Raw genomic sequence first — 26,339 nt, forward strand, 5'->3', positions numbered from 1 at the left:
CGTCTATGTTATTGAAGTTGTTAGAAATTTTACGTTGCAAGACAACACACCACCACTTTTGGAACAATATACAAAGCGAGTCTCAGCTAAAGAAAATTTAGTACACTTCCAGCTACATTTTGTTTCACCTGTCTCCTATGTCTCCCTTGTCTTCTCCAAAGACTCTGATGGGCCAAGTATTTTTAGATGTGCATGGAGCAAAGTAAGACTCAGTCATAGGTCTCATCAATGCCCACGTTGCTCGGTGTTATGAGCAGGCTTCAAAGACAGTCACTTATAATAACGCATCCTTCCCTATGTTACCATGACAATATTGCAGGGACAGTTTAAGATAACAGACTATATGACTGTACTATACATCCCAATGAAATGTTTTTTTATTTTATTTTGGAGAGTTCAAAAATAAATGGTAAATATCAAGAAAAATTGCATTTAAAGTCACATATTCATTCATGCAGAATCTGAATAAAAAACAGCTAAGCTTTTACAACTGGAAATTTTAGTAGAAGAGGAGTGTTATTCAAGCCAAAGTATATTGCCTTTTTTAGTTGAAGTGTAACACTGAAAGCATTCCTGCAAGTAAATATTCACCATTTTTTATATTCATCATTGTAATTTTGTATACAACTTAATTATGAAGCAACAAACTTACATGCAGGTTTAGATGGTATCCCTCCACCTCAGCTGGTGCAGTAAAGTAAAATCTAGGGAGGCAGATTTGTACAAAAGATACTGACCTGATTTACTGCTGAAACTTAAAATGAGCCTTTGGAGTCCAATTTTGACTTGAACAAGCACTTTCTGTTTTTCTCCCATTTTTTTTCTTGCAGTGGTACTCCACTGGGGAAAAGTTTAGATATTTTAAATGTCCCTGTATAGCAACCAATCCATAAACTCACATACATACAGCATGAGCACATTAGTATGTTTTTTGGCAACATATCTCACAGAAATGTATGAAAAGACTGCATTACATGGCAGTGGAATGTGATGTTTTACAATTACATCCCAGCACTATCAAAGCAATGACAATTTCATTATATTTTATATATATATGAAAACTGAAGTTTTTTTGAAAACTAGCATTCACTTGAACTTAAAGTCATCACGAGGTGACAACTCCTTGATTAGGGATGCCAAGATATACAAGTTTTCTGTTTTAGTTCAAGACTCATCCTGGACTATGTTTTCCACTGTCCCCCCCCCCCATTAAAGACTCATTGGTTTTCTACTTCACCTTTAACTCCTCCTAACCCATAGTGTTTGTGGGTAAAAGTATGTTGTTTGGGTTAGAACTTATGTACATCATTAGGTTTATGTTCAAAAGAGTTTTCCTGTTGATGCAGCCAGGGTGGCATGCAGAGTACAAGTTCTTCTTTGTGTTCTAGTAGTTTCACTTTTTTATGTCTAAAATACTGAAGATTATTACTGTTGCACATTGTACATATATTATATAGATGTATATTAAAAGATGTGCCAGAGGAATGTCAGGTGTGTGAGTTTGATATGTGACATGTTAGGCTAGTTAAAGTTTAACTTATATTGCATATTTTCATGTAGATGTAATTTGAAGGACTGTGCAGAATTAAAGATTGTAACAAAAAAAAATGTATACCTATCGTATTTAAATGTTTGTGTTAAAGATATGATTCACAGAACAGCACTATAAAAACACAGACAGGACTACATAATGTGTGGAACTCATCTTGGCAGTATTTATTTAATATAACTGAGTCTGAAGGGCTAATCTACAGTATGTTAATTGAAGTGAAAAAAAGAAAATCCTGGGCCCAATACTATGGAAATACTTATGTTTTGTTTTTAATCTACAATCACCCTAACACAAATGAAACCAAGGGGTTCATACCTGTTATGCTGGAGTTACAGCTGGGTCAATCCGTTCAATTAGTAGAAGCAATAAAAGAAATACTGAGAAGAATACTTCTTAAACCCCCTGCCCATCTTACCCAATCCCAACTTAAATCCACCTTAAACCCACCTCTAAGCCTAAAGCACTTAAGAATTGTGCTCTGAAGTCAAAGGGAAAAAAATCCAGAAAAAATAACTAAGAACTAAATTGTTCAGAAATCCTAAAGGGGTTCTATTGGACCATAAATTAAATTAAATTAAATTAAATAAAATAAAATAAAAAAAGAAAATCAATTTACTGATCAAATAAACATTTAGGTAATCAAATGAAAACAAATTAATATTCAAAAACAAAGAAGAAAAACGGTTACCAAAAAATTAAATCAACTAAATTTCATGAATACATGGACAAATTAATGAATCAAATTTAGCTGGGCAATGTCATATCTGTAATTATTTCATGAACTTTCCGTGTAAAATTCTCATGGCTTTTATCAGCAGCTCAGAAAGCTTTGCAATAGAAAGGATTACTTATCTCATTTGATAAAAGTTTTTATTAAAAACTGTGTATTGCAACACAGTAATGCCAGTGTATGTGCTAGGCAGGAGAAACAATAATGAAACACCAGCTTCTGTGCCACTAAAATGTCAGAAATGCTTTCAGCCTGGCCGCTCCAATAAAACTTTTCTGGCTCCCGCCAAAAAAAATCATTTAAAAAAATGAAAGTCTTTGATTTTGATTTATTTTAATGTGTCTATGGTAAAGGTACGTATAGAATTAGGTACTTCATATCAAATGCTTAATAGTCTCAAGTATTTATGTGTTTTACCATTAAATATACAAACACAGGTCTTACATTCTTCGTGAGCTTTGCGGATGCTAAAATTGACAAAAAATTATTTTGTGGCAGTTTCACATAATGCAAAACATCTTCATGTCTCCATTTTTTAAGCTTTCTGCTGTGAACCAATCACTACGTGTTGGAATATGTTGGAGTCTGTGTTAGATTATAATATAGCTTTTCCTAACAGAAAACAGTACAAAGGGAATCCAACTGTTTTGGGCAAAATAACTGAAAAAAAAGAAAAGACAATTGGTTGGTGTAACTCCACAATGTCCCTGTTATTTATGGTAAATGTAGCTCTATGACTATTGATGGTGTTGTTTTGCGGGCAATAATGGTTTCAGTTTCAGAAACTGTCACAATTTGCTTCAGCAAATATTGCAAGGCACCACAGAGAAACCTAAAAGCTGAAATTAGTACAAAAAAAAGATTTTATATTGTATAGAAAGGAAGTATAATTAGAATCCCTTATTTTGGCATTTTGTTAGGATATTTTCCCATTCCTGTTGACAGCTGGGTGAAGTCTAACCAAATCCTGCTGCAGTCAGTTGGAATCTTTCACCATTCTGATCTTGTTTAAAACCAGTGCGTTCTGGTGTTGTTGCTTTTAGTCAGTTTTGTTTACACGTCAGTACTTTTCTTGTGTGAAAACAATTTTTTTTCTGTTTCTGCAACTTTTACAAGAAACACATGAGCAACACTTCACTAAAGTACTGCAGTTCTATGCATATTTAGATCAATGGGGCACAAGGATCATGAAATTTTTCAATGATCATTTCCATTTTCTTTAGTGAGTGATGCCAGAGGTTCTGCACAACTCCACCATTGTACTATAAAAAAGTCCCTTTGCGGTTACATCATCTCACAGGTTGGAAAGTCCTTTTTCCAAAAAAAACTACGTGTTCATTAGATTAAGTCATATGTTGAGTCTACAAGCACCACACCTGCTTCCTGTTTAGTGAAATCGAGTCATGGCTGCAAGCGTTTTTTTCTGCAGGACTTAAATGAGACAGTTCTCTGTGCCAAGACAGACTGCCGAGACTGTTAGTGTAAGAGCTTTAACATGCTCTGTACATCGTGTACCTAATGAGGTATTTATCAAAGTAACATTTCTACAGCCTTTCATTAAAAATGTATAAGCTATTCAGGTGTTGACATAATGTTGCCTGAGGATTTCACTGAAGAATGTATTTTGTGCTCAAACCAATGGGTATCAAACTGCTTTCTTTCAAATATCCTCATGTTGCATCATCATTTTTCTTGTGTTGGCTGTATTATCTACAAGGAAGATGTGTCTGTACATACGCTAGCATGCAATAGTGGCTGTTTTTTTTATTTTCTAACATTGACTCGCTCTGAAGGGTTTCAATTTTGAATGACTTTTTCATGTTTCCAACCTCCCACTGCGCTTGCACTGCTTTGGCATTGCAACAGCGTCTTGGAGGCATAGAAAATGCCAGCCCTTATTCAGGACTCATAAACAGTTACCAGCTATATGTAGCTATGAAAAACAGCTGTGAAACAACCCCTGACTTACATTTTGACATTGCTGGCAGCCAGGTTTTAAACACTCCCAAGAAAGAAACAATGATAGAGGAACAAGCAGTGAATTTTTATTAATATTTTATTCAAATAGATAATGCAACTAAAGAAAATAGCTTTAGCTTTATTAATTCTTTAGTGTTTAACCTGAGAAAGAATCCCTGGCATGTTTCCTTTCACATTACCATTGTCTCACAAATGATATCAGCTATTCAACATTTGTTGTAATGCTCTCTGTCCAAAACAAGAAAGTAATTACAGAAGCTTCAAAGAGAGCACCATAACAACTCTGTCCTCCAAACTTTGCAGCAAAGGGCCATTACAGTATTTTTGCGGTTACCATTCAGTAAGTGAAGTACCAATGCAAAGGACAAAACCCTCTCTTTAACTGTCATGTTTGAAAGCTCGAAAGCCTATTTCATCTTTTCAAGAGCAGGAATTGCTATCATTTGTCTTGCAGAGCTTGAAAGCTTTCAGATACTTTTTCAAGGCAGGAATTGCAATAATTCCTTCTACAAAAAAAAAAAAAAAAGACAAAGCTGAGGTTTTTGACAGAAAAAAAAAAATCAGTCAAGTGAAAGAAAGAATATCCCTGTGGCACAGTTAGTTGACTGAAGCTGACTGATAAGACTGTGAAGTCTACTGTAGAAAATGAACTACATTGTAAATGTAATGATAATATTATTTTTATGTACTTTTATGGATGAAGACCAGTCTGCACCGAAGGATTCTAAAAAGGCTGAAAGTATATGATGTTTTATGTGAGAGTCAGTAGGTCAGTACTGACTCTGTAATGGACTGTTCTTTTTGAACATTCAAGGTTAACTATCAAGTCTTACCATTTCCAATATTTTGTACATGGTGGCAGTATAAAGCACTGTTTCAAGTTACAGGATTAGTAATAGATCTAGTTTTCCAAAGGCGGCCAATTAACACCATTTTTATCATTTGTGATGTGACTATGTAGCCTCTTGCTGCAACCTGTGGGAAAGTGGAGATGGATTCCACTTTGGTGAGGCCGTAGCTCAGGAAAAAGTCAGTTGCCTGCCTCTGGTTTCAATCCCGGCAACTCTGGACCACATGTTGAAGTGTCCATTGGCAAAAAGCTGAACCTCACGTTGCCACCGAGCCTATAATACTGTATAGACTAAGAAGTGTATGATCATCTAAAAAAAGAAAAAAGAAAGGTAAATCAACAAACAAACTTTTTTAATTACATTTTTTTACCCATTACAAGCCAACTGTATTCCATCTAATGTGGCTCACAGGTTGCCTTATTTCCGTGTTTGCCTGCTCTAAGCTCATACTGTGTGGGAGTTGACTAAATTCCATTTGTCATTGAATAAGTAAATGGGATTTTCACAATGTCCTTACAGAGTCCACACCTTTGGAAAAAGTAGTATCTTACCTACTTTACACTTTGAGCAAAGGTCGGAATCCTACATATGCATCTTTCAGGCAGCTGTGGTTATTTTTTTATTTTTTCATTTGTGTTTATTGATTTGTGCTCCGTGGGGGCTGAAATAAACATTTTAAAAGCACGTGGCCTCATGCATTGTTTATGTTGTTTTTCTTCTTTTTATACTAAAGCAGCTCATTACGATGGCTACAAATGGCTTTGTTTCTGGGGATGGTGTTTTATAACCTCAAGTCTAGTTAGCAGAATTTCTCATTGTTACTGACTGATACCACTATTTATAATACAATAATTCAGTTATATACTTATATAATATACATTTACATTGTAGGTGATGACAGTGATGCTATATATACAGTATATAGAGTCACTTCTTGGCAAAACCTTCTGGCAAATATCTTGTGATACCTGCCTGCAGTGTAACTCTTGTGTTTTTTTTATTACCATTTAGGAAAAATAATTACAGTCCCTACGAAGCTTTCACAATGTCACATGTCCATAATGGACATTGTTTTATTACAAAGGTTGTTATGCTGCATAAAAAAATGTTTTCAACCAAGAGTTTTGAAAGGAGAGTAGAAAAAAGGAGAGCTTTTAGATGTTTAGCTTCTATGTAAACCATAACCAACAACATTTTATTGTATTTCATTTAAAATTTCGAAGTATGTTTTATAAGCTATAAAGTAAATATTCATTTAATATTTCTATCAATGTAACTCAATTTGTTGATCTGGTTCTGTTTTAAAATCACATTTTAATTGGGCAGTGTTCATCAGTGTAGTGATGCTCAATTACTGGAACCTTCTCTTCGCATCAGTTTACTTAATTAGAGGACACATGTACTGATGTGTACCCAGGTGTGAGATGTGTGGTGTCTTTTTTCGTTCTTTCTTGTAAATTGATCCACTGTCCCCGAGAGTTTCTGGTCACGTCTCAGGAAGGTAGTTTGTAGCTATATCTTGAGTCCCAGTGTTGATAGATTATCTCTCACAGTTTAGTCGAACCTCACCAGATTTAACAGACTGCTGCTTCCACAAATATTTGCTCTGTGTTGCTGTAACAAGGTATTAATACAATGTGGGGGGATAAAAGTGTCTCTACTTCACAAACTAAGACATGATGAACAAGGAACTACAAAATTAGGTACATCGCAAATCTTATCAACATATTCCTTATCAAGGCAAGCAGGTGTATTTGAATCTGTTTATTGCGCTATAAAAATGAATACACACAGGCTTTTCCTCCTTGCTTACTGTTAACAAGTGCCTTGGGTCACCATACAGCAAAGCTACTATATATATATTTTTTCAGGTTTTTGCTGATAATATGTCATGCTCCATTTAAACAGCATATTTGCTGGAATTAGACATTTTAACACATTTCCACAAGTTGTTGACAACCTTGTTTATTAGTTGTATAAAGGTCATATATCACGTAATGAGGCGAATCACACACAGGAGTTACAACGGTCTTGGAATTTTTTTAGCACTGCTAATAACTGTTATTTTTACTCTTAATTATAGTGTAGTGTACATAACTTTTCTCTAGAAATGAAGCTTCACAAGTCCACCGTATTTCTCCAGGTTTAACCTGCCAGATAGAAAGTATTGTACAATGAATTCTATTTATTTCATCATTTTGCCTTCACAATATTATGGAGCTGCTGTTTAAAATGAGTGAAATCCTAAAAGTGGATGAAGTGAATGTGATCTTGCATGCAGCATGCAATATGATGGTTATTTGTTCTCATATGGGAGGGCTCATTACCCTGCCATATCAAAATAGTTATTCCATAATCTTTTAATCATATCTGTTTTGCATGAAAGGGCACATCTGATGACCTTTCTATTTTTCCTTTTTTCCTTTGCCACATGTCATGAATCATAGAGTCCTGGAGCTTTTATAGCCAGCTCCCACCATCACATTATAATCACTCAGTAGTCTGAGAAGAGGAGAAGCTCAACTATCTCTCATTGCTCGCTCCATCCCTCCACCTTCAGCATCGGACACACCAAATTGATTTTAATCAGGCAATAAAGTAGATCTGATCCTCCCTATGTTGACTCACTTTCATGCCCCAAAGAGGCCGACCTGATCGACTTCTGTGATGGATTTGGCTCATAACTGCCTGTAGTCCAATTCAATACAGACAATTTGCTTAATCTAAGTTGCATTCACAAAAGAGCGATGTGATGTTAGGTTTCAACAGTTTATTTATCAAATTTAGTAATCCTTCAGTTCTTGAATTCCTAAGGTGCACAAGAAATGACAAAGAGAGAGCAAGTTGGTTATTTTCAATCTCTTTCTTTTAGAAATGTGTCCATGAGTGAAGAACTCGAACTGAAAAAAACCGGTCCGCATTTTTGCTTCCAGACATCTTTATTTTTTATCTTAGTTTTTAGCAATGCCTTCGAATAAATGTTTGTTGTGTTCAATGTCGGAATGTTTCCTCCTCCTTTGACTTTAGTTTTCTTATCCCACTTAACTTGTGAGTTAGTTTTGGAACTGTTAGATGATTGACTGAAGAAGTCGTAATGATTTTAATTTGAACTGTCAATATATTTGAGTGTTCTTAGCCTCAGACACAGACGGACTGCTACAAGTTTAGACAGATCACACTTTCAAAATGAATGGATAGGTATAGCCAAACTTTTGTTTATACTGATAATGTCTGTTAAATATTAATAAAGTGAATTTCATTTAGAGCACAAAATGACAGACCGAATATCTTAATTCTGTGCCTCAGCCAGCTTGCAAAGAAAAAGGAAAAATAGTCCATAGTTTCTCCATCTATAGTTAATCTTGGATTTTTGCATTTTGTTTTCCTTTGGAAATGAGTCCAAAATCTGAACCTTTCCAAGATTATGCTTGCATTTTATTGGTTTCCAAGTAGAAATGTTTAATTCATATATTTGAAAAAATAAGAATGACTGGCATAAAGCTAAGTAGTTATAGGACCTGATCAAAGACAGATTGGTCAATGCATTCTTATTTCACTGAAAGCCTGAAATCACATTACATACCGTATTATATCTAAGGGGCAAAGAGCTGTTCTCCCTATTTTGCAACTTTTGAGGGGAATTAAGATATTTTCTTTTTTAGGAAGTATTAATGTAGCCAGATTAGTCATTTCTTTAGGCTGAGTCGTCGAAAGCACTCTGTTCTCAGCTTTTGTTAACAAGTTATATATTTTTCTTATCATTTTTCTTCCTCTCATTAGCTTTTAGACCTGCGGCAGATTCTGGGAAAAAAAATAATACACCCACACGTTTGTGCATTGGCAAGTTAAAAAACAACTGATGTGTAGGTTTGAATAATGGTTTGAGCGTCGCTCTCATTTCAGTTTATATTTTGGTGATTAGTTAATTCTCAGAGGGCATAAACGGTAATCATCAACTATCAGCATGTACACTAAGAGCAAGATAGACCAAAGAATATCACAGAAAAACTAACAGTATTTTTTTAACATACCACACAATTTTCTTTTTTGTTTTTGCCGGTGTAAATGGTTTTACACATTTTATTAAGTCACTGTTATAGAACAACCTCTGTTAAAGGCAATTTTTCGTCCTGCCATTGATTCTAATAAAGTCATTGTTGATGCCCAACATGCCAACAGTCAAACTGATTCCACTGATTGTATATGTATGTATATTCATGTCTATATATCTATAGATATATGCACACAGTAATTGTCTTATCCGTGCACATATCTGAAGCTTAAACCACGAAGCTGGATTTCTTGATTTCGATCCACTTTTGCGAGGAACTTGTGACACGAAGTACAAACTTGTCACTGCCAACCATTTTTCACATTTTTAAAGAAAGTGATCCAAACCAAAATTTAACAAGTTCCTTCTTTTCCCCTGCTCTACCTTTCTGTCAAGTTTCATTGAATAGGTATTTTTTTATTTGTTTTTTTTTAAATGTCATCTTGCTCACCAAACGGACAGAAAAACGTCATAACCCCACTTTGTCAATCACTTTCGCACGTAAATTTGTTTTGCTTCTGCGAACTGTGTTGGCAAGAATGGTATTAAGTCTTTCTGTGTTTGTAATCATGATTAGATGCACTGCTGATACACTTTGTGCATACACACAGTTTTAATCACGAAGCTACACACAATTGTATGCACCATCAAATTCAAGATGAACTAATATTTTTAATTGAAATATTAAAAAAACTTCAAAATTTGCCTTTTTTTTCTATTGTGAAAAGAATAATGGGACCTGAAAAACGCAGCACAATGGTTTTCTGAAAATTTTGGAAACCCAATCTTTTTTTATTTTTATAGAAATGGGGTTATACTAAAACTTGTGCTACAAATAATAATGATGATAATAATGGATATTTTTAAGAACATCCAACAGCAGTCCAACAGAGCTCATTGAAGCATACAAAATGTTTTAAGAGAGAGAAAAGTGGTGGTAGCAATCCCATCCCACCTCTCAATATTTCTTCTCAGTCTTGTCTTCTCAGTTATCTTTCTTGAGAGATCAGGGGACATCCAGCCCAGTCTCACGAGACAGACATTACAGTTTCACAAAAAAGAAAAAAACGCAGAAACTATGAGATGGCCATGTCTTTATAGCCTGTTGTTTTGTATAGTGAAGCTTTCAGTCAATAAGATACAAATCTGTAAGTATGTGTTTAGTCATATTTCAGCCTCATCATGGGTTTTTTCCATCTCCTTACCACTTTTTCTATATACAGCCCAACAATGTATATTTATGCCTCACCCTAACCAACTGTCAAAGATGTCAAAGTCGAAACATGACTTGAACTCATAAACATGTTATATTTGTACAGTATCACATTTTTGACAGTTACGGAATCAACAATCCAGGTATGTCATGATTCTAAAGGCTGTTATGATGTTGCCATGAAATTATTTTGATACCCAGAACAAATTTTGAGCTTCCATTGAGAAACTGCTGCGTTTTGCATTATTATTCGGTGGTGGGCTTAGGGTTAGAGCTGAGACAGTCATGCATTTCTTGGCAACATTAGCAAAAAAGATGTTGCCATGTTGACTTAATAACCACCCCATGTTACCTTCAGATAACATGCTTGTGACAGTGGGCACTGCAATTTAACAATTTGTGCAAGAGAGCTGAAAGCCTAACTAAATCACTGACCATGGATGGATATATTTCCATTTAAGCTCTGCTATGAGCGCAGCTACTACATGAAAATTATACTGGCACTTTTGCTATAAAAAATTGTTGTTCTACTACTTCTATAAATGCAGGCTGCATGGTGGTGTGATGGTTTGCACCGTTGCCTCACTGTAAGAGGGTTAACACCTGGGGTAGGCTCAAGCCTCACCATAATCCTAAATTGGATTAAGCGGGTATAGAAAATGGATGGATGGATGGACTACGGTTTATTTTAAAGACTAGATAGCGTAAGCATTCTTAAAGGATCATTTCTGCAACTCTAGATAAATCAAGGATTCATAGCATACTATAAAGCCAATATTATGATAATAATTGTTTCCTAACACATAATTTGATTTAGTGAAAAGAATATATTTAATGTCTAATTGATGTGCAATTTAATCAGTATAAAGAACAAAGAAAAATTCTATGTATAATGCAAATTTTTGGTTGCTCACTTGTACAAAACAGTTCATTGCCCCTGAACAGTGCTTCCTCAAGCCCTTTTTAGATTACAGTATCGTCTGTCAGACTGCTACCATGGTGTAATAAGACTGGTGTGTTTTGTGAGTAGCATTGGAGAGGACATGTTTCTCCATTTCTAATGGAACATAGCTAATCAGTTCTGTGTAAGCTCACTCCCAACTGGGCCAGTTTGCAGTAATGTGGAAAACTTAAATAAAGGGCAAGTCCATCTTAATCACATGCTTCTGTGGTCCATTGGCAAGCAATGAGACAGAAATGTCACATTAGCAATGTGAAGTGGTTTATTACACCACATCGACTGTCAAACCACTTTGGCCTTATATGTAATGTATGCATGTTGCATTTTGGCTGGTTAATGGCAACTGAACACTTTTAGTCTGTTTAGTCATTGATCATTTTTTTAGAATATGGTGTTATAAAATATATTTTACATTTTGTTACTACACATTATAATTGAAATTAAAATGTGAAAAATTTGTCTTCTTTGCAACACTTAGTCATTTGTTGGATAGATCAAAGGAAAAATGCACACAATCAGATGGCAAATCAGCCTTCAACAAAATCCTTCTGTAAGTCTCATGCAGTCATTTATCTCTCATACGCTCCTTTATTACTTATTCTGAAGACTGTCATCAAAATCTTAACAAGTATTCCCACAGCATGATGAATCCAGTATGTTCTTGATTAGAATCAGCTGCTGCGGGTGATTAGGAGAGTAAAAATCATACAAGATTCCTGATATTTGCAGCTTTCGTGCCGATTTCATAATTATAACTGTTCGGTGCACTCTTGTAAGTACAGGCCGTCTCTTATGGTATCCTTATTAGACTTTGTGTCACAAATTGTCGAAATCATCTGTTCTTGAATTTTAACGTCTGCTTGGTTGCAATTTTAAAGTAGATGTTTATTTTGTTTTTAACGATCTAGCTGAACTGTTGGAAAAAATGTGCCGCTTTGACCTCCGTATTTGAGAGAGAATTCTGATTTATTTTTTTGCTATGAGGTAATCTGTTTTGAAGATTCAAGGTGTTATTCAAGGTATGGAGTTGTTGGATAACATATGGCTCGCTTGATGTCTGCTGTGGTACCGTGGGGGCAATGGTGGATGTGATCCTTCACCATAACAGCTTTCTCTCTCCACTCTGATAATGCTGTTTAATCTGGAGGCTACACTCGTGACACTGACATGCCCCGCAGACTCAGTGGAAACCTTGACTAGCACTTCACCCCTCAGTGATGACAGAAACCCTGTCTGCTTAAGCAGCTATTACTCCAGCTGATTGGTAATCATGACATGGAGTGAGGAATAAATCCTTCAGACTGCAGCTGGTTAAGATAGGGGTCTTTGAAGGAACCCAGTGATTAGGTGACCTTGGATTGAGCATCAAAAGCAGGCCAGATGAGGAAAGGCCCGGGTGGGCAGGGCTGTAATTTTCTATTATTGGCCTTATAATGACACATTCTCATGCAAATTAAATTCACTTGTGAAGAATTCATTTGAACCAGTGAACATTTTAGATCCCTTAAAAGGAGCTGGATTTTTTTTTTTAATGTTGTTCTAGCAGAACTATATGTCACTATTCTTCTGGATGGTCCAATCTCAGTTGTAATGAAAAAAAAGATCCCATCTCCACAAAGTTATCTGACCCTGCCTACATCCATAAATGTTAATTTGTCTGTAATCTCTCAACTGAATCTGAATTTCAAGGAGTATCATGAGCAGGATTAGATCAAAATGCCACTGGATGTAATTGGACAGACCATGCGTCCAATCAGAGAAACAAGAAGTGTGATGTGGCACATGCGGTTCTCCTTTGTATTCAGTGTGTTTTTAGCAGATTTACTGCATTCTTAACTCCTAAAATGTTAATACATTGAAGAATTTTACTAATTATATCAGAGACGAAAACTCCAGTCTGACTAATGATGTCTAGTGATACCTTAGACTATATACTAGGAAAGGTAATGAGTAACACAATGTAGGTTGTGGTAATTCTTAAACTTAGGTCATGACAACATAAACAGATATTACTACTAATTAATAGAGAATCGTCTAATTCTGGAAATCAGAAACACAAAAAAAATGTACTGATTTATATGGTCCCGTTGATATATGTAATAAAGAAAAAAAAAAAGAGCGAAATGTCAATGATACTTTTCTCATTTTTCATTTTAAATTTGATTTATATTCTCAGATATTGATGCATTTTTCCCCCAGTAAGCAAACATAGTAAATATCATCACAAGCAATTACAGGCTATTCCTCAGAAAACCATGAATAGCAGCCAGCAGGATAAACAAGTTGGTGTGTGAAAGAAGAGATAGTACTATGTAAATATGTGTTGATGTCGATCCTTACCCATCTTGATACACAGAATATCTTTGTGTTGTCCAGAAGTGTTTTTATCTATGTTTATGTATCTTAAGAGTAACAATACTTTTGAAAGGGAAAGGAAAGCAAAAACATTTTCTATCTACTGTAATACAAAAATAAATGAATAAATAGTGGTATGGATTAAAGTGACTGGTGAAAGAAATTACTCTTGCATTTCTTAATTTATTTAATATTATTTCTACATATTCTAAACACTTAGGAAGATATTCCCTGGCTATAGGAAATTAAAAATTCAAAAGCTGAAATTAATTTGAATTTCAGTCCTGAATCAATTCAAATATTAAATTTTGCATATTTCATATGCTCAATAAAAACAATATTAATAGAGGCAACTAGAGTGATTATCTGGTTATAAGATTAGATGGGAGAAAGTAGAGGAGACATGTGGGAAGTGCAACTTTCCATGCTGATCTCTTCTACTTGATATACTAGTCAAGGTCCCCTTCTTATGCAGTGTTGGTCAAGTTACTTTTTAAAAGTAAATAGTTACAGTTACTAGTTACTGCTCCCAAAAAGTAATTGAGTTAGTAACTCAGTTACCACATTGTAAAAGTAATTAGTTACTCAGCAAAGTAACTGTGGCGTTATTTTTTGTGTTCTATAACGCTGTTACGTTCTATAACATCTTTAACATCAAATATGTTTATATGAACTGATTGAATTCATTCAAGGTAAACACAAGAAACTTGTGCTAAAGGAAAAAAAAAATGGACCAGACTCAGTGAATATTTCCCTATACTCCCTATATAGAAGATATAAAAACACTACATACAGTAATTTAGAACATTCGGTATTTATTTGAACTCAATAGATTGCAGCCTGCCATATGATGCATAGAAATAAATTAATAGATCAATTCTGACCCGAAAAATCGAGTGTTGTTTGTTTTCGAGTGGCTTCGTCTCATTCGCTGGGGCTCACGCTAGCTGCCTTTGGGCTTGGGGTTGGGTTAGCAGCTGCAGAAGCAACAAGTGCTTCATATTCGCATGGGTTGATGTGAGGTGCTTCATTAAATTTGAGTTACTTGAGGCAGACGTGGATAAAGTTTTTTTCCCTGGGCATAGCGTGCATGTTACATACACATTCTTGCCTTTTATCTCCACGGGTGAGAAGTAGTGCCGGTACTTCCAGTTAAGAGAACGCTACCTTTGAACTTCCCTGGCTCGTCGCCGCTGTCTTGTGTATGTTTAGCCCGTGCAGTGAGACAGCGTGAGCAGGGTCCGCCCACACAGCCAATCATCATCGCATTTGCCATGGTGTCATCATCCCCACCCCTGCTCTCTCCAGGCAGCATGCAGCTGATGTGTAGCCTAAAGCCTACAACCAAATTGTAGTAACGCGCCACTTTATATTCTCAGTAACGATAACGGTGTTGTAACGATGGGAAAAGTAATTAATTAGATTACTCCGTTACTGGAAAAATAACGCCGTTAGTAACGCTGTTATACTTAAACGACGTTACTCCCAGCACTGTTCTTAAAGCTGCGGTTGGCAACTTTTTTTTTGTCATATTAGCTTGAACTGTCATGGGATTCTGGAAGTAGAATATTAAATAGGCTGTTTAGGAAAAATAACGAAATCTGTAGCTCCCTCTGAAGCCTGTAATCATGCTTGCAAAAACCGAGCACTCCCGGCTGTTTTTAACCAATCAAGTTAGGGTGGAGGAATCCTACCTGTCAATCACAGCTTGTGCACACGCTGCTGAGCGTGAGTCTGCCTCAGCTTGTGTGCGCTCACACTGGTGTGAATTCACGTGCACAACCTCGTCCACAGAGGGGGAGGGGTTTGGGGGGCGATTCGGAGCTTGTTAGAGGTTGGGGGAGGGACCTGAAAGTTGTATCCAGGCCTGGAATTTCGTCATTTTAGGGGCAAGGCCACTTGGCCTTTTGAGTTGTCAATTTTTTAAGGGCACAAAGGCCAAAAGCCAGGGCACCAAGGCCATAAATTAAAACAATGATTTAACATATGATATGAAGTGACTACGATTGTATATGCATTTACAATACTTTTATATATACTTATTAAGCATTTAATGGACACCAAATTGCAATTAAACAATTTTTTTATTAAAACTACACAGGATTCTTATAGCACAGACATGTTTGTCTCACTGTGAGACTGTGGTAGTGGGCCTATGTTGAAAGGATGTCACTTACAATGCGAGTGAATGGCAGTTGCTATGCTAAGCTAACTAAGCTAGTTCTGGCCAGTGGGTGTAATGTATTTTTTTGTGGACAGTTTAGGCATGCCACAAGACATGTGAATGGGTATTTTGATTGCGTTTTGAAAATGGGGCAATATAATTTATATCCACTAGCCACAGACAGATGAGACCCACTGAATTCATTTGATCAATTTATTAACTAAAGCTTTAAATTCATTTTACAGTGAAATTGGGAATGTACATCCAATTAAAATAATTACAATAATTAAACTTATGTACATACAAAACTTATTCTAACATTTCATTACTCCTCAACCCTCACAGACTATTCAGGGTCACATTTTTTGTACATAAAAAAATAACTTTAAAACTGACCTATATTCATGTGAACCCTGAATCTACAAAAATGGAAATATTTAACAACTTTCTAACCATGTTTTAGTGCAGATAATGCACAAAATTAAACACAAAACTATGTGCAGAGACTAATTATGGAATTATGGATACTGTGAAATGCTTAAACATCGTCCGAGCTCTCTTCGGATCCATCTAAATCAGTTCCATTTTTCCCTTTTCTCACAAAGTGTGGCCGGCGTGTGCGCAAACTGTCACCATGCCAGATTCAATATATTCAAAATATTATCCTCCTCCCCTCCTTTGGCAGGCATATCTTTTCTCTTCACGGCCGGCTGTCCCAACCATCGCCACATTTTGTTAGTGTTTGCGTCTGTATTTGTACCAATAACGCAATGCATTCATTTACAATGATGGAGCAGATCCTAAATAAAGACAGAAGTGTCCCAAATACAAAAATCAAATGGTGAATGACACCCCATTTGTGCATGATAAGCTAACTGCAAGTTAGCTAACTGCAACTGATAAGTGTTTTATTACTTTGCATGTCTTCCAAAAGAGAAAATGATCAGACGCAGGGTAGCAAAACATTATGGGCGTGAAAACGAAACTTAGAAAATCGGCTTGGCGCATGCACAAAGTAGTAATTCTCGACAAGTAGGAGAAATCGGCTGAACACCGGCGTCTATCGTATTTCCAAACCAAGAGTGACCCACTCCCCTAGTACGGCAGCCTCGGCGGATGCGTTCCCATAGAAACTGCGCTCGCGCGTCCCGCGAAATAGATGGTAAAGTTCCTCATTTATCATCGGCCAAGCCGGCTAGTGAGTTTTTTTTAATACACGCCAAAAATAACTTTCACCCGCATTTGGCGGGTTGGCGGGAGTTACTTTAGAGCCCTGGATATAAACGAGCAGCAAACGAACCTAGTCCGCAGAGGTCTTTGACAGCTAACAACACAGCGCTAACTGCCTAGTTGTTAGCTAACTGCCTAGCACTAGATAAAAATAAAAGAACACAACTGCAATGTAACTTATCCAAGTAGTAACAAAAACACTTCAAAATATTATAATTATGTATTACCATACGAGCAAGAAATAGTAATGTTATCCATAAAATTACACTTAAAGCTGGACAAATGAAAAACTTAAGGCAAACAGGATCATCGCAAAACCTTACCTCACCTCAGCCTTTTCTTGAGCGGAGAATCAGCTGGCTACGCACACGGACGCGTGAGGGGGTGGGCGGAGATAGACTGATGTCAACTGTCATCATAGACCGTCCGAGCGGTGTAAATCAAGGCTCGAATCAAGCGCACCGCTGATTTTTTTTTTTCTCCACCATTTGCTCATTGATCATTGAAGCCGTGCCAGAAAAGAGGCAGACTGCTAAACCGCAAAACTTAGTCAGAGAGGGCATCAAGGCCACTGTGGCCTTATGGCAGATATAATTTTCAAGGGCACAAGGCCAAAGTGGGAGGGCACTTTAGACTCGTAATTTTGAAAACCTGCCGACTGCAGCTTTAAGTGCCAAAAGTTACTTCTTACTGCTGCATTAGAGCCATGATTCAGATTAGTGGTGTGTGTATCTTTTTCTTTTCTTTCCAAATTCAACAAACCATTTTTACGAAAAAAGATTTTAGGTGCCATAAGATATCCAAGTGCAGTACCTCCCTTAATATAGCCTATAGTTTCTGTAAGATCATCAAAGTATTTAATGAAAGAGAAGAAAAGCTTTCATCCATGATCAAATAATTGTGCCAAAAAGAAACCAATTACAATTGTAAGTCCTAAACCCCAGATTCCTCCCAGTATTTCACCTGATAGATCAGAAAGCCAAGCAGGTCCAGGATGAAAAAACACAAAAAATCTTGTGATGTGCTGTGTGGAGTTTATGGTGTTCCCCGTCAGCCTGCTTAACCAGAAAGATGCTCACACACTCATCTGCAACAGCAGTGAGAGGTGAAACAAAATGAGATGAGGACTCATCGGAAAATAACCAAGCATTTAAGTGTCTGATTCCAGTCACTGTTCACACGTTTTAAATAAAGTTCAGCAACGCGAAAAAAAAGTTAAAAAAAAAAAAAAAAGGAAAATGTGTAAGATGAACATGAGTAATGCCTTCAAAGTTCCATTTGACTTGTGCAGTCTTCATATTGTTCTAGTTGTAGCTTAACTGTCATATCTTGATAAGCATGAAAATTGCTACTTTCTAAAAAAACATTTGAATATAACCATTTACATCTTCTGATATAACGTGCCTTAATACATTTCTTTACATGGGGGGCAGACAGCTAAAGTCTTCTCTTATTGATTGTTTACTTATGCAGGGATTCTTGCCAAGGAGCAGGAGGCCAGTCGATGATTGTCTTCAGAAACTTTTCATATGATGATCCCTTTTAGTAATTTGTTGAGTCGGCCCTGTTGTTGTTGAAAGAATAAAAGTGACCTTGCTCTGTGGAGAAGGTCAGGTAGTATCCTCTGAAGGCCCCAAAGCCATAAAGTATTGATTTCTCACCCATTTCATGGCTGGAATGCACAGTTATCAAGCATTGCCAGTGTGGAATGGCCATGGGTACAGGCTGGCGTTTCCTGAAGCCAGTTATGTTGCACTTCGGATTTCTTTAAACACAGTTTATTCTCTCCCTTAGAACATTATTATTTCGTTCTTCAGTTTCATCTAACACAGCCCTCTCTAATGATGTGGCTTTGTAATTCTAGTAAAAAAAAAACTTCTCAGAGATTGGAAAAGGAGTAATTGTGCTGCTGCAGAAGATATGTGCATGACACATCACACCAGTTTTAAAATCTTTACACTGGCTTCCAGTCAGTCACAGAATAGATTTTAAAAGCCTGCTGATGGTTTACAAATCCCAGAACGGTTTAGGCCCAAAATACATCTGTGATATGTTCAGAGAATATAAACCCAGCAGAGCTCTTAGATCCAAGGACTCAGGCCAGCTGGTCCAGCCCAGAGTCCAGACTAAACATGGAGAAGCAGCATTTAGCTGTTATGCTGCAAATAAGTGGAACAAACTTCCAGTGGAGATTAAACTTTCACCAAATGGAGACATTTTTAAATCCAGGTTAAAAACATTTCTTTTCTCATGTGTCTATGCATGAAATATCTTTTAACTTATCTAGACTGTTGCCTGATTTTAAATTCATTTAAATGATTTTATTTGTTTCTCTTTATATTATTTTATGTATTTTTAATGCTTCTTCCACTCCCTGCTGCGATGCTTTTATTTTATGTAAAGCACTTTGAACTGTTTGTACATGAAATGTGCTATACAAATAAATTTGATTTGATTTGATGATATAACTGGACATGCATTCTGAGCTGTTGTGACATCCTGCAGTTGCTCATCACTGAGCAGGGTCAGTTTATTCTTCTCTGATCAAACTTGAAGTGAATGGCATTTAAGACTAAATAACGCATAACATATGGCACTTCCAGAGAAACGCTTTTAATGGTGACTCAGTTTGCAGGTGTAAGTTATTGAGATGCATCGCAGTATGTTGGTTCCTTTGGCTGATTGAAAATATGAAGATTAAGGAGAAACCACATAATACCATTTTGATACTTAATAAGCTGCTTAGTTTGGCTCATAGCCTCATATTCATTCATCCATAATGCATATGACCAGCAGCTGGCCAGAATGCAACTTTGGCTCCGTCAATGTGACAGGATTTGAAATGACTTCTCCATGTTCATATATCTGCAAATACTTTAAACATGTATATGTGTATGAGTATATGGGAGAAACTGATTAGCCAAAGTGTCATAACCTTGGTCCTTTACATGTCACCACCTTCAACCAGCTGAGGCATGGACTCTCCAAGTACCAAGACATTGGCAAAAGAAAGTTGAAGTCCTGTACATCAGATGTTCAAGCTTTGTCTTGTTTAATCACTTTTCAGATCATGCTTTGAGTTGTTTTTGGAATTTAGAGATTATAGGTGTGCCTAAATTTATAATGTCCCAGAAGGCACCTCTTAGGACTTGCTGTTTTGGAGATGCTCCAACACAGTCATTGGGCCGTTAGTTACAGATGAAAAGACCTGGAAGACTTTGAATAGTGCCAGATCCTGAGACTGTGTTCTTCCCAAAAATGCTCAGATATAAATTTTTAATTCTGGTAGAAGATAATGCTACCAATAGTGATCATGAAAATAATTGTATGTGAAGTGTAAAAACTCTGTTTGTGAGGGTAATGGCCACATTGTAAGGAGTGTATTTTAGCCACAACCGCGCACTAGTTCTTACACACTCCAAGTAGCTTCGATATCTAATGCTAACCTCAAAGCCAAACAGACGTTTTAGCACAACATATGTGTTTATGTGTAACCAATGTAACCAGCAATCCACAGTGCTCATGGTGTTTGGGTTGGGTTAAAGCCATAATGTGTAATATTTCACGTTGTCTATTAACAAATTTGAGTCTTATCATTCACAAGTATTACCTCAATCGTTATTAATTACCTCCATCACAAAAGTGCAGTGTTCTTATATTCTTTATATTCAGCACACGAATGTACATAAGAGTGTTACACTCCAATGAACGTCTCCATGTTGCTCCGCCATTTTAAAACTACGGGATTTGTAGAAGGACATGTCATCAGCTTCGCATTTTCCGTTTCCAATGTGGAAGTTTTAAAATGGCGGAGCGACATGGAGACATTCATTGTCCATGAAATATTACACATTATAGCTTTAAGTTGAACTCTTTTATATGTTGAGATAATGATGTCAGCTTATTCTTTATGTGTTTGTTTCGTTGTCCCTCATGTCCAGCACAAACTTCAGTTCACATTTTCAAATTTTCCATAGCATTACATTTGCTGTTGTTACTAGACACGTAATGTTTTTTCAAGTTGTAATTCAATTCTGGCTAAAGTTGAATTGTTTCCTAACTTCTTAAACTCATCACAGGGCAAAAGATTTTATCAAACTCCCATGACGTTTAAACATCTTGTCTTACGTTGTGTTGGCAACTTCTTTACTAATATTCACAGAATGTTTTTTTGTTTTTTTTGAAGCTATGCGGCAAAGCTGATATTTGATGTGCCTCTTTGAGCTGTGTACTGCACTGCTGCCTCTACAACACAGGTTTTGTTTAAATAGGTCTGTGGCTTAAGAATGATCCAATGTAAAGTATCTGTGAAATGTGCACCCAGTGTAATTCAAGGGATTGTTGAGGTCTCAGTGGTTTGTAGCTTACCTCATTGTAGTATAATGTTGTTTAGAAAGATAAATAAAGACCTAAGCTCTCAGGTAATTCAGAGTTTAATAGGACTGAGCAAATGGGACAGTGTATGCCTCGCCGCAAAATGCAGGAGGAGGAAATTTGTTGTGCTGTGTTTCCGTTACAGTATATTGCACTTGTATACTAAGAGGCTCAACACTATGAAATTCACCCCTCTTCTCGATGAGAAACTTGATCAAAATATATGCTGCAAAGACTGCTGGCAGGTTTTGCTGCGGCAGGTTTGCAAACTGTCTTTCTGTCTCCAAATAACTCTTTGTTCCTCTGAAAACCTGGCACCTTTCAAAGACTCAGTAGCTTTAATGAGTCACAATGTTGTGCCAGTGTGTGCTGCTGGGTGTCAGGAATGGTGCTCGTGATAATGTGCCCAGCTGAGTGCCTTCCATGTGTTTTCCACTGTTATGGTGATGGAACCAGTTTGGGTGTTTTTCCACTTGCAGAAGGTGACCATGACTTTTTTTATTTATTTGATACTTGTTTTTTTTGTTTTTTTTTTTGTGTGGAATTATTCAGAAAAGGAATTATGTTTCATGATAGTACACCTTCACATGTCTTTCTAATGCAAACCTATCGCTATAGGAGAGAAAAGGACAACAGAGCTGGTACCTTCCCTCAGTTGCATGTCTGTCCCACTGTTGTCTTCCAGCAGCTGCAGGGACTGTGCAGCCTGTCAGGCAGAGGCTGTTTGCAAAAGCAGAAAGAAAGGATGAAATGACACAAGGGGTCATTTGTTTTGCTCATATTTGTCCCCTTAGCTTTGAAGATGAAGAGGCTTGAAAAGAGGTAGAACATCAGGAGGTAACTGGGCTCCTCTGAAGTGCAGGGGCTTTTTTATTTCATTGCGCACCTCAGAACTTGAAAAAATGGCCCTTCTGTTACCAGCCCTGTGTTTTTCAATGGTAATAAATTCAGCTTTGAAGGCATAGGAAACAGCCATTTAGAGACTTAATCTGAGTGTGTCTCTGCCAACCACAGCACAGCATGTGCTGAGCGATGCCTTGCTATTTTGTGTAAAAACAATGTTTTTGGCATACATATAGTTCAGCTGTTTTCTGTTTGAAAAAACACATTATTTGTCTAAACTGCTTGTTTTTTTTGATGTGGGATAAAATGTGAAACTCCAAACCTTCGAATCAAGCACAGCCCTACATATTATTACATTTGTTTTGCCCTGAAAGAGTGTTGAATTTAGCTTGAAGAAGGTTATAAGAATCTCATTAGACTGCAGCTGAGGAAATGAAAGTGAAATGTATTATTTCCCTTTGCAAAAGAAAAATGGTGTGCACTTCCGAAGTATTTTTACGAAGTACGCATTTTGAAGGATACTTGGCAAGTTACATGTTTTATATTGGTGCTCTTAAACTCTTTGGAATCTAACTATTATTGACAGACTAAATCTTCATCATGCTACCTTGACTATTCATACCTCTTTGTGTGACAACCATTCATTTTTTAACACTATGGCTTTTGTGTACAGTTTTTTAGAGGCATAAAAATATGCAAACACTGGATATTTCAAAGGGGACCTTGATTTAAATGGTAAGATATCAGCTATATTGCATCAGAGGGAATAGAAGAGGCAGAATGGATGAGATGTTTGACCTTTTCAGATTTGTCCCTGGGTAGTGAATTTGCTGGAGGGTGCTGGGGCACGGAGCAGCCGTGCGTTGAATTATCACTCCCACTGTTCAGAAGCTACGGACCTGATCTCCCACTTGCTCCCCTCCCACCACTAATGGGTTAGGAACACACTGGGAAAAGAGACGGAGATAGCAAGAGTGAGTAGGAGGGGGACTTTGAGCCTGTCTGATTGTCTGTGGGTTAAGCTTAGAAACAAATTACCGCGTTTGCTCGGCGCTGAACAGAAGTAGCGGCGGGTCACATTGTGGTGTCAAATCTTAAGCAAAAGCTTGTGTCATTCTGCGGTGAGATCGAGTCTGTGACTGCAACTGGCAGGACACATGTCAAGGATTGATGGATGCATTCTATACTGAAAGGCTATGATGACTTTTTAGTTGACTAGGCTTTTACTGAGCTCCCCCATGTTTCTCCATCAAATGAAAGCACAACACCAAGGAAGCAAGAGAACAACAAATTTGCCAAAGTGCTTGGTAATAGTTTGCAAAGTCGCAAAGGACGTCATGTCTTTGTTAGTGAGTAGCTGTCAAGAACACATTTGTCTAGGCTGTGCATGTTTTTTCTGGAAAGAAATGTGGTCCTGTTGTCTGATAAAGAACTGTGTTTTTAAAACCTATTCCATCAAGTGAAGGACAGTGCTCTGCACTCCCAAACTGAAGCCTCTAGAAAAAAATTCATCTCTGCTTTACTCAGCATCGTACGTTCTCAATGTGATGGATACCTCTTCCACTGATCCATATAGCTGCATATGACTTTTAAGGAAGCCTAAGAAAAGTCTTTGTGTACATTTAATCCATGATTTCTGGTGAAACATGATATGTTTCCTCACATTACCATCACCTCACGCTGCATCTTCTTTCTTCTTCTCCACCCTTCTCCTCGTGCCATCCAGAAACCATCTTGTGCGACGTAGGCGAGTTTCACTGTCACAACCATGAAACCTGCATCCCTGAGGCCTGGCTCTGTGATGGTGAGCCCGACTGCCCCGACGACTCAGACGAAACCGATCATGTTTGTAAGTCACCCATTCCATCCATTCTTCACAAATGCAGAATGATTGTATTTGTCTGTCATGATGCATCATTTTGCAGCTGGTCTCGCCTTTTTATGCACAGACTCCTACTGTTCTAAGTGATATTCCATAAAAAACTTTGTTTGTGTCAAACAATCAGCATAAATTATGTGGTTATCTTGAAAACATGAAATTCACTCACATCTTGTTTGTAGCTGCCTTGAAAGCAGCCTGCAAATGAAGATGTTTTTTTTTAGAATTCTCTGGTTAAATTGTGAATGCACTCTGAGTATTAAGATCACTGATGTATGCTGAGGGAATAGTTTCCTAGAGCTCTTTGTACCTGTTTATACTATCTGACAAAGTCACAATGGAATTTGTATTGTAACCAATATAGTTTCAAGTTGCATGCAACTACTGTTTTCTGTGGTCACTCAATTCACATAGCAGCTTTTTTCAATCCTTCAGTGGAAGAGGTCGCAATATGAAGACTCAGCAAAGAAAAACATCACTTTGTAATGTCTGTGCTTCAGTGGGTCTTTGAATCGTTTTACTGTGAATATATTCCCATACGGGATGTGTTAGCCTGTGATAAACTGGTGACATGTCATAGATATACCTCAGATTTCCCAGAGTATACACTATTATAGATGGCAGCTTATCTTTGCACAGTTAAGGGGTTTAAGGTAACTCCTCTGGGGCCAATAACTTTTCAAACTGAAATGTGTTACTGGCAGCTTTGAAAGAGGTTGAACTGTACTATTAGAGTTCTCTTCAGTTTTTTTCAGTTTGTTTTATAGCTTTTTGTACATATAAAAACTCGTTTTGAGTTAGAAAATCAACACCAAAGGGACTAATTTTCTCCCAGAGAAAAATAACTACTCTTGAACTACCTGAAATGTACTTTTTGCAACCAAAGCTGTTCTTTCTATACTTAAAAGCAGTCCCAAGAAACATGTTTGCATAACCCAAGCATAGAATATGTCTCAGAAAAAGTATAAGGAGTTGCCTGCACACCACCTTTGTCGACCAATAAGCTGACCAATCAGAGCAGATTAGGCATTTCTGAGGGAAGGCTTTAAGGAGATGATGTGTTTTAGAAAGCAGGGCACAAAAGTTGCTGCAGCATGTACGTTAAACATGTTTACCAATTCTAGGAGAGCCACCAAATGAAACGATCAACCTGCAAATAACCTTTATACGACACTTAATGCTCATCCGAATTAAGCTCATCAAAAATAATTTAACTGGCAGACATATTAGCCGGCTGTTGTCTGTTGTGTAGTGTGGGTTAGGGTTAGGGTTGCACTCACCTTTTGGATTTGACATATATTTTAACATAGGGATCAGCAAGTCTCTTAGCAAACAGCCTGATGGTACATTAGAACAATTAAATCTTGTTTTGTGGAATTGTTAGGAGTGCCGTGTTGCTCTGTGAACACAGGACAATGATTTATTTACTGTGAAGATGCTGTTTCACACATCTGACTGCACTCATCTAAACCTTGACCTGTCTTTCTCTTCAGAATTTTTTTTTTTCATGCCCTGTATGTTCTTATTCACCCATACCATCGTGACATCGATTTCCTGTCATAGAGCAGTATTACAAGCTGAATGAGCCTTTGTAACTTCTAATGAGTCTATGTTATGCAGTCTATCACAGTGAAAAACTAAAATAGCAACAAAACCAATTTATTGATATTCAGTCCAGGTTACCCACTGGTGTGAGTTATTGGGTATAATTAGGACTTTAGCGTGCAGTCCGCCTGCGTGTGCATGAGGCCGTTTATCAAGTAGGCTACTTGTGGATTTTACTATGCAGAAAAGGAAGAGGCTTCACTGCTTGTGTCAAAACTTTGTAATTACACTCAGCAGCTGTTAACATGCGCACAGCTGTTTGCTTGCTCTCTTAAGTACGAGTGGAAGGTATGTTTGTTGCTTTGTCTCAGCTTCTATGTATGCTGAGATAAAGCAACACAACCGTGTGACTGCAAAAGGAAAAGTAAAGACTGCGCCAAGTAGTGCTGCATCCCTCCGCTCTGATTCTTTCTATATAAAGCGAGTTGCTGTAGGTTTTGGTCTTCATTTCATAAATCAATCTAGCTTTAATATCTTGCACTTGGCTGTTTGCCTGTTTTGTCTTGTTGTTCAACACGCATCACATCTTGTGTGCCAGTTTAATTTCCATG

General features: G+C 37.1%; 1 protein-coding gene across 4 annotated transcripts in view; it reads left to right on the plus strand.

The window, feature by feature from the left end:
* lrp1bb (low density lipoprotein receptor-related protein 1Bb) overlaps positions 1–26,339 on the plus strand; it is a 280,141-nt gene that overhangs the window by 54,693 nt on the left and 199,109 nt on the right. For all 4 annotated transcript variants that reach the window (XM_075480193.1, XM_075480195.1, XM_075480196.1 and 1 more), the window contains exon 2: positions 24,031–24,153. In XM_075480193.1, coding sequence (XP_075336308.1) covers positions 24,031–24,153 — 123 coding nt within the window. The remainder of the gene's footprint in view (positions 1–24,030; positions 24,154–26,339) is intronic.

This window comes from Odontesthes bonariensis, chromosome 12 (genome assembly GCF_027942865.1).
Source record: "Odontesthes bonariensis isolate fOdoBon6 chromosome 12, fOdoBon6.hap1, whole genome shotgun sequence".
Lineage (NCBI taxonomy): Eukaryota > Metazoa > Chordata > Actinopteri > Atheriniformes > Atherinopsidae > Odontesthes > Odontesthes bonariensis.